The 8,944-nt window shown below is 40.3% G+C and overlaps 1 protein-coding gene across 9 annotated transcripts in view; it reads left to right on the forward strand.

Annotated features, from left to right (window-relative positions):
* The window catches only part of LOC138467448 (zinc finger protein 567-like), a 359,879-nt gene extending 352,483 nt beyond the window's left edge, over positions 1 to 7,396 (forward strand). For all 9 annotated transcript variants that reach the window (XM_069607441.1, XM_069607448.1, XM_069607442.1 and 6 more), the window contains one exon: positions 3,794 to 7,396. In XM_069607441.1, the coding sequence (XP_069463542.1) occupies positions 3,794 to 4,782 (989 nt within the window). In that variant the 3' untranslated portion in view covers positions 4,783 to 7,396. The remainder of the gene's footprint in view (positions 1 to 3,793) is intronic.
* The last annotated feature ends 1,548 nt before the right edge of the window (positions 7,397 to 8,944 follow it).

An 8,944-nucleotide genomic window follows, 5' to 3' on the forward strand; every position in this document is an offset into this window, starting at 1 on the left:
TTCCTTTGCAGGTGATCCAGGATGCTGGCAGGTGTGGCAGAAGTCAGGATGCAGGAGCAGACACGGTGAGCGTCCAGGTGCTAGATGCAGAACAACGTGAAGCACGTGTGGCTGTTCAGGTGGGGTTTAAATAGCCTTGGAAGAAGTTCCAGGTATGTATCCTTCCTCCAATCAGGTGTGTATCCTTCCCCGACCACGCCCGGATGGTAAATTAGTCCCACAGGTAAAGTAGTTCCTTTCAGGGCTCAAGGAGGCCGGGATCCTGCAGTATGGTCTGCATCAGGTAAGTGCACCCAAGCACTGCCATAATGAGCCTGGCGCCTATGGCGCCAGGACACTGTCCAAAGGGCCCCTATATGGGGTTGCTGGGTCCTTCCTTGGGGACTGGATTCCGCTTTCGGGGACGCAGGGCTTGAACCGGCTCCCCGGGAGCGGGCATCATGACAGCTACATGGAGCTCTATTCACACCATTACTCAGCACTAGTGCATTGACACTCATTCCAAGACAGCTACTCAAGTGGGACAAGCGGTTCTAAGACATTTGTTCGCTCATGACCCTTCTCACATCCCACCTCCTTCTTTCTTCTAACACTGCTCGCTAATCTATGCGCAGCATGTGATCCAAGCCGATTCCACAAGCCTCAGAAGGGATGCATTACTCACCGTAATCGTATTTCTGATGCTTGTATCTGCTTAGATTCACATGCGCCCGCCCTTCCTCCCCTCTGAGAGAAGGCGCATGGATACTTGTAGTCTTATCTATCTGCTTGGATACTCTGTACTCGCGCTACTCCTCATGCTACCTCATGTCAGAAAAAATACAATCTGAGGGTCCTACACGCGTGAGGGATCATGAGTACAGTGGACGTCACACTAGGGATAGTATCACTGGCATGTTCGCCCCTTTTCGAGTTTCGGAAAACAAACTATAATACTCTGCAGCTTCCACTAGATGTCAGCTTATGCACAGCATGTGAATCTAAGCCGATGCAAGCATTAGAAATACGATTACGGCGAGTAATGTATCCCATATATAACGCCTGACGTTGCTTCCGGAGTTGACGATTGGGCACTAAGCAAAACGGATCAATGGGCGAGTTGAGGTCCACTACGCCCCCTGCCAAGTGATTTTTTTTTTTTAAATTATTTTATTTTTTCCGAGCAGCAGAGCTGGATGAGGATATATATCGGATGAGGAATCTGCAGTAGAAGAATCCATAGAAACTTACAGTAAGTAATTTCTCCTTCTCTCAGTTGGGTCTTTCCCAAAAGCCTTAATGTTCATATCATCCCGTAAAGGGCATGAGATCCCACTGTGTTGGCTCTTTCTGATTTATTTTTATACTTGAGGTTTGCCTGGGCCTGCCCTTTCAGCCAAAGGGTGGCCGCACAGTGTGCATGGGTCTGTCCTGTGAGTCTCATCTTGCTCGCTATACTCCTGGCACCTGTCTGCTTATAGCTTGCCACTCCCTGCAAGAGCAGAGCCCCCCCTCATCTGGGTGCACCCAAGCTGCTTCAGTGTGCCGCTGTGTACCCAGTGGTCCTGTTCTAACCGGCTACCCCACACCAGACCCAGCACAGATGTTGCAGATATCCACTTCTCGCTTGGAGTTCACCGTAAGGGCAGCAAGCAAATCCTGACCCTTGGCAACATAGCTTTTCTGCACCTCTCAACTGTGGCAAATAAGTAAATGCCGGGGTGTTCCTATTGGAATACTTAGGAAACATGTTTTTCTTTGTGGGTTGTTTCATAGGGGATCTTGTTAAACAAGCCGCCAAGTGGTCTGAAGTTCTTTTGCACCCAAAAGCACACCATACTCAAAATGCATGTAGATACATGAACAAAACTGCAAGAATAACATGATTCAAAGCATTATACAAAAGAGAGGATTTGTTGCCGTTTTTTATTGCCAAAGAAATATTTAAATTTACAAAGACTGGGTCAAACAATGTACAAATGTATTGTAAAAAATTAGCTGATTCACTAAACTAAATCAAACAAAAATAGCGATGGCAGAGAAGATAAATCCATAAGAAAAAGTTTAAAGAAGGAGAAGTATAAATCTGTACAATAAACCTAGGCAAATATACTGCATTTTAACTGCAATCATGCAATAGTATTTGAAGTTCTCGCACAAATAAGCGGATCATGTCCTAATTCTGGGGCTGCTTTTGGTGAGCTTTTATTTTTTAAACCACTACTTTCAGGGGCACAACTCTAGGATGATTGTCACAATCCGCACTCCATATCAAAGTCTTGGTGTGCAGTTGCCTGAACTGCTCAATGTTATAGTCCGCTGCCCTACTCGCTCTGGACCCTCTCCTTTTCCAGGATCACTGTTGGGTCCATGGAAATTGAATTTACTTTTGCCATCGGGCAAGTCAGGCTGTTCCTCGGGAGATGCTGTTTTGGCCAGGCCAGAGCAAAGCATAGATGTGACTTGGTAGGCCATCATCTTGGCCAAACCCACCTCTTCTGTATGTCAACTGTTCCTTACAGTAATCTCCCAACCTCCTTGGTTTAAGTCTTACTGCTCAGTCACTATACTAGGTAAGAGTTTGATTAGACTTTTGTGTTAAACCCTGCAGGTCCACTTACGTTGGCTTCCCAGAATGATATAGCGGATCTGAAAAAGTCTTCTAACAGAGGATAATGAGGAGATGGAGCACTTCTCTTGCAACTATGAGGTTTATAAGGGAGTGGTCTCCCTTTCTTCTGTGCCATACAGCTTCTGAGAACCAATGAAAAGCGAGCGCTTTTTTAAAATTTTATTTTATTTTTGAATGGCTACTTTTTAACAGTATCTTACAAACCTGATCAAGTTCTCCCTAAGCCACACATTCTTTATTGTTTTCTTTTTTAGAGTCAGTTTATAAACAACTGCTTCTGTTTAGCAATCTTTTATGAAGTCTTAATTCTTAGATCGTTTTTATTTGTTTTAAATGATCTTGATTATGATTTTCATAAGAATTGTATCGCCACTAGCAGCAACTATATTTTTTTTCCAATTTCTTGTTTTGCCATAATATTGAGGTTTTTGTGTAAATCCTGTAAGTCAAAGGATATGAGCAATCCATTCAAAAGTGCAGTACTCTGAAGAATTGATACAAGGTTTTTTTTTGCACGGTTTTGAATGTGGCAAGAACCACTTGGGTTTATCAAGCTGATTTCTAACATGCTTACTTTTCATGACTCATGAAATATGAGGAAACAGTTGGGTAATATCACGCAGTAATAAATAAATTGAGAGCTGGATAAGTGGTTTCCACAGCCAGTTCCATTATTCTACAGTGAGGTGGCTGCCATTATTTTTTACTGCTTGTCAATGTAATGCAAATCTGTACATAATCAGCAAATCCTAGTTTTAGAATTATTGCTGACACGGGAGAGGTGGTATCGTTGGAGATGCTTTTGAATTTAAGATATGCATAGGGTAAATGTGTAAAGTGATTTCTTAACTGCAAAGAGAACTGTAAAACTTTATCAAAAATGCATTGTACAATGATAAAATCGGGACTCAACATTTGCACTTGCCACTAGACATTGGCTTGCGATAATTGACTCTTGACTAGTAAAGTGTGTGCTGTGTTTGTTTCGAATGAGGTGTGACTGACTTTCTACGGTTGGCAAATAGCTTTCAACTTGAATTTTTTTACCCCTGATGAAATACTGTGTTTTCGGTATAGTTCAAAATGTATTTTTTGTTGGAATACTAGTTAAATAACATGTAGAGCTACCAAACAAAAGTTTAAGAAATAAATGTTAATGACTAAATCCATTCTAACCAACAGGTGCTGCAGACAAAAGACAACTTGGAGATTCAGCCAGATATACAAAGAATGTAGTACCATACAAAGATCTGTCTCGAAAAGTGAAAATGGAGGTATTTCATAGCCCCGAAAAAACAACAAACACTGGCAATTTCCTGTGGTCTGGAAGGAGTCAGCAACTGGGAGGAACTACTGACACTAAATGTAGCGCTAGCAAGCCAGCAAGTTCTAATCTACACCCAAAGATGGAGCTAACGGACACATATGATGAAAATGGAGGTAATCTAAGAAATGTAGGCATTCTGACATGGGTACCAGACACGCCACAAATGTGGAGACCATTTAAATGTACTGAATGTGAGGCCTACTTCAGTCTAAGTGAAGATCTTTTCAAGCATGAGCAAACTCATCCACAGCAATCATCTTATAACTGCAATGAATGTAAAAAAAGATTTGTTCGGAAAGAAGATCTTGCTACACACCAAAAGATACACGAAGCACTTCAGAAGAAAAAAATAACTCCACTCAGAGACTTTAAACTTGAAAGGACTTCTACAGCTTATCTGCATCAGTGCATGCAATGTGAGAAAAGCTTCATATTAAAAGAAAACCTTATCTTGCACTTAAGAACACATGTACACCCAAAACCTTTTAAATGTACGAAGTGTGAGAAAAGCTTTAATCAACATGAAATTTTTATTAGGCATCTAAAAACACATACTGAAGACAAATCTTACACATGTACATGTAATGATTGTGGGATAAACTTTTTCAATAAGCTAGGTCTTTTAATGCATCAAAAAAGACGGCTATGCAAGAAATCATTTCCTTTTCCTGTGTACACAAAATGCTTTGTTTTGCTGGGAGATCGTATTTCTCTTGAGGAGATAAATGATGGTAAGCGAAAGAACACTGGCTCCAATGCATGGATACCTTATCAGTGTCCTGAGTGTGGAGGAGGTTTCAGTCGTAAAGTAGACTTTAATGAACACGGGACTCATACTGAATAGAACTGTATCATTTCACTACCCGAAATACACTGGAACCTCATTCGAAACAGAACAATATAAGTTGATGGAGGTGTGAGAACAAATGGCATCCCATTATCAAAATGTAGCAAAAGAAGCTATTGCTAGGATGATAGGAATTTTGTTGACAAGTGATTTTGCATCCCTGCCTTTGGAAGGAGAAATTTTAAATATGAGCCAATGCAATCGGAGGCTACCAAAATGTGAGCTACCTGCTTTGGAAATCAGTTGTCAAAGGAGTTGTAACAGACTTTAAAATGCACATTGGCATGTTGCCTATCAAAATTACTTCATATGAACACAAGAAACAAAGCATCTGACCAAGTGTAGAAACCAAGAAGTGCAGAGGTTGCTGGCCATTGATTCCACCAAACATTTTACAAAATAAAATACTTGCATGCTCTTACTTGAGTGGGATTTTCTCCCCGGACACTGGATTCATGGGTGAGGGACTTAATGCGAAGGCTATTGGCTGAAATAGAACTAAACGTGTGGGGAAAACAAGTCCCAGAATGCCAAAAGGCAGCAACCCTAATGTAAACTAATCTGTAAAACTCTCCTGATGTAGGAGCGGAGGATTTAGTAAAAAAAGACTAAACTTTGACCCTTAAAAGGATGGATGGTTTATCATGGCAGTGGTAAATCTTATTATTTTTCAGAACTTGGGGACATGTGAAACATACTTTAAACATTCCGGGGTTCTTTATGCACTGATTTTACTTACCACAATGTTTTAGAATCAACAATTTTATTTCCCTATGCTGTGCTCCAAGTCTAATGAATCACTTCAAATGGGCAGTTTGCCCTCTTAAGATTTTATTTTGTATTTGTCACCTACCATGCTTCACTTATGCAACAAGAGCGTATTATGTTTTTATATTTATTTACTTGCCTTGCTATAACAGGGGCATATTGACACTGTATGTCTGTGTATATGTATGTACAGAAAACAAAAACTGTGTTCTGGCAGTTTTTACATGAAGGTTGTTAGTTTGATTTAACAGAGAATATCTGGTCCAGGAGAAGGTCTTCCGACAGAAGCTCTTTTCTCGTTAATTGTTCCACATGAAGAGCTCACAAATGTTTTTGAACAGGAATGCCGAAAAACAGTAAAATTACAAAAAATGTGAATGATTGCAAGATCAGTGTTCCAGATGCCTTGCTAAGTTACAATCTATTGACCCTTGCCCACATTAAAAAAAAGGGTTAGAATGGCTACGCCCTATTCTACAAACGTGGTTTTTTGTTTGTTCTTTGGGATCCTATTATTTTGTTTCTATATCCTTATAATACAAAGAACTGCCTTTCCGAAACAGTTTTCTGGGCAGCCATTTATAATTGTCAGTTTTTGCTATTTCCTATGTTGGTCTACTGTGTCACCCAATTAACATTTTTATAGTAAACAAACCCTCCTGGGCTGCTTATTTAGGTTGAGTCAAAACAATGCAGACAACACTTGTGACTTCAACAATTCTTATGCAAATGTAATATTTATTACCCTATACTTAAAACAGTGGTATTTACACACATAACCAAGACAACAAACATTACATCAGTACATTTTTAAAACACTTATAATAAAAACCAATATTAAAGTGCAATGTGCCAAAATGCACACACTCAGTGCTACCAGATCTATGCACCTCTAACTGTGCACTTATTGCAACTTTTCATAATATCCTGTTATGGATCATCATCCTTACAATGCCTAACATGTTTCATTCTTCTTAACTCTGACCCAATCCATGGAACTTCCTCAGCGGCTTTCTATACATGTTTAATGCCTAGGGTGATCTGTGACCTTCCTGCCATTATTTATCCAACAGGTGGTCACTGCGCTATGCTGCTATGAGCCGTACAATCTTACCAATCCGCCTTTTCTGTAGGTCTAGATTGTGTATTTTGACTTCTCTCTCTATATACCCAAGGTACACCAATTGTAACCTATCTTACTCTTTTTCTATTGAACAGGATGCCACTATTCACAGCTAGACTTTGTAGACCGTTTCAGTAGGCTCTCCATTGTGAGACAGTGACCAGCTTCTTTCTGCTTGCTGTTCGTGATTCTTGTCTTTTCAAACTTTCCATTTTAGGCAGGGGCAGTAGTTTTCTCTCTGCATCTATACTTGAACTTGTGTGTGAGGTGCTTTACTTCTCCTGCTGTGTGTCACTGCTCCTCCCTGAGATATTCCTTTTTTGGCAAAATCACTAGTAGTCTATAGTGCTGGACTTGATAACGTTGACTCTTCTGTCTGTTATACAGTTTCTGCTTATACGGCATGGGCTCAGATGTGAGGTTCTGACTTTGAAAGTGTGCCACTTGCTATAGCTCCAATAGTTTCTGTCTCCTGGAAGTATAGAAGTAAAGCACCTTGCATACAAGAATTTAACTGATTGAATATTAAATTTGCATAACAATCGATAGTCACAAGTGTGGTCTATAAGTCCTGTTATCTCCCATAGTTGAAGACCCAATTAACACTTACCATGTTAAGTTCTTATCCATTTGTGTTCTAACTCTAGATTATTTGTATTGGTGTCAGAGTTTGAATTATGGTTTGCAGTGAATGTTCTTCATAAATTTGTTTTATATTGACCTGGTCTCTCCATTTTCTGTAATGCAATGTAAGTGTCTTAGTGATATTTTAAAGTGTGCAGGTTTGCTAATAGCCCAATATTTCTTCTTTCTTTGCTCTGATTTCTACTGGCTATACATAAAGAAATGTCTTTAGTGTCTATTGTAGGCGCTGCCATTTTAAAACTTCATAATCCTTCTGATTTTTCTATGGCTGACTCCTGAGACCAAAACATAAGTTTGTACCATAGCAAATTACATATCCTGGAACTTGTCAACCTCATTCAATCAATCATTTATATAGCGCAAACCCTCACCAGTGGCATCAGGGTTCTTCTAATGCCGAAGGAAAGATTGAGCAGGCTTCTCAAACAAATGGGTCTAGAAGCTGACCTTAAAAATGTTGAAGTCCTGAGTTATACATGAGGAAAGAGGAAGTGAATTCCAATGTTTGGGGCGGCTATCAAGAAAGCACGGCCCCCACTCTGTTCCAGTCAATGGCTTGGGACTTTAAGGAGAAATGAAGATGCAGATCGCAGAAGCCAACGAGGGAAATAAGGAACACCATTTTTCTGTAGTGCTTGGCAACCTTTGTCTGGATGAAAAATGCCAAGAAACATATGATCCAAGCCTTAACAGAGAACCAGTGTAAGTCATAACTTGCAGATTAAACTGCCCTCCCATAAGGTTTGCCCTTACCTGGGCGCACTGTGGCATTCAGTAGTGCCTGCAATTGATCCAGCCAATAAGTTAGTTGGGCCAGCAATATTTTGCAGTAGTCTAGGCAGCTGTTTATCCTGGCAGTGACAACCAAATCATGAAATCAACTGGGGATATAAGGCAAAATCTTTCAACTGTTTGAGTTTAAGGAACCCGTTAGAGCAGATGGAACTGACCTGGGCCTCATTTAAAAACGAACACTGACAATCTCAGTGCTTTTCAGTAATAACTAGGCATTTTCCAACATCTACATGGAGTTCCATAGTTTATTGGGAATTGCCATATAATTGCATTGGTTTTCCGAGGCTGTTACTAAGACATGCCTGATAGTGCCATCAATTCCCAGGTACTTATTCACACCTTTGTCAAGTATTGGCAACCAAACACTAGGGATGCTCACCGGTGCCGTGCAATGCACATGTATTCCCATTAGTGTCATGGTTATTCTTAATTGATCTAGTAATGCCAGGTCCGGTTGACATAGCACAGGCAGATTCCATAATCCGCAGTTAGCACAACAGTGCTGGATTCCATTATGCCCAATAATTTGGAAAGAATAATTCACTTTGCAGGTGTTGTGAAACTGGCACAGTTACCCATTAGGGATGCCGGCCATCCAACTCCCCATGATTTACTAAATCGTGCTCAGAACCTCAGTTCTATTTTCCACACATCCTGAAGGGATAGCAGAGCACAGCTAGCATGAGCTAATTTTCAAATGTTTGTCCTGTTTTTTTTCCTTGCAATGGGTTTCTTTGGACAGTGTCCTTTTTCTCTAAACTGTGCTACTTTTTTAAGTGTGTGTATATTATATATATATTTGAGGTTTGTGAATCTGCTTAGATCACA

The sequence above is a fragment of the Ambystoma mexicanum genome, chromosome 4q, assembly GCF_040938575.1.
Source record: "Ambystoma mexicanum isolate Mex_15411 chromosome 4q, UKY_AmexF1_1, whole genome shotgun sequence".
Taxonomy (NCBI): domain Eukaryota; kingdom Metazoa; phylum Chordata; class Amphibia; order Caudata; family Ambystomatidae; genus Ambystoma; species Ambystoma mexicanum.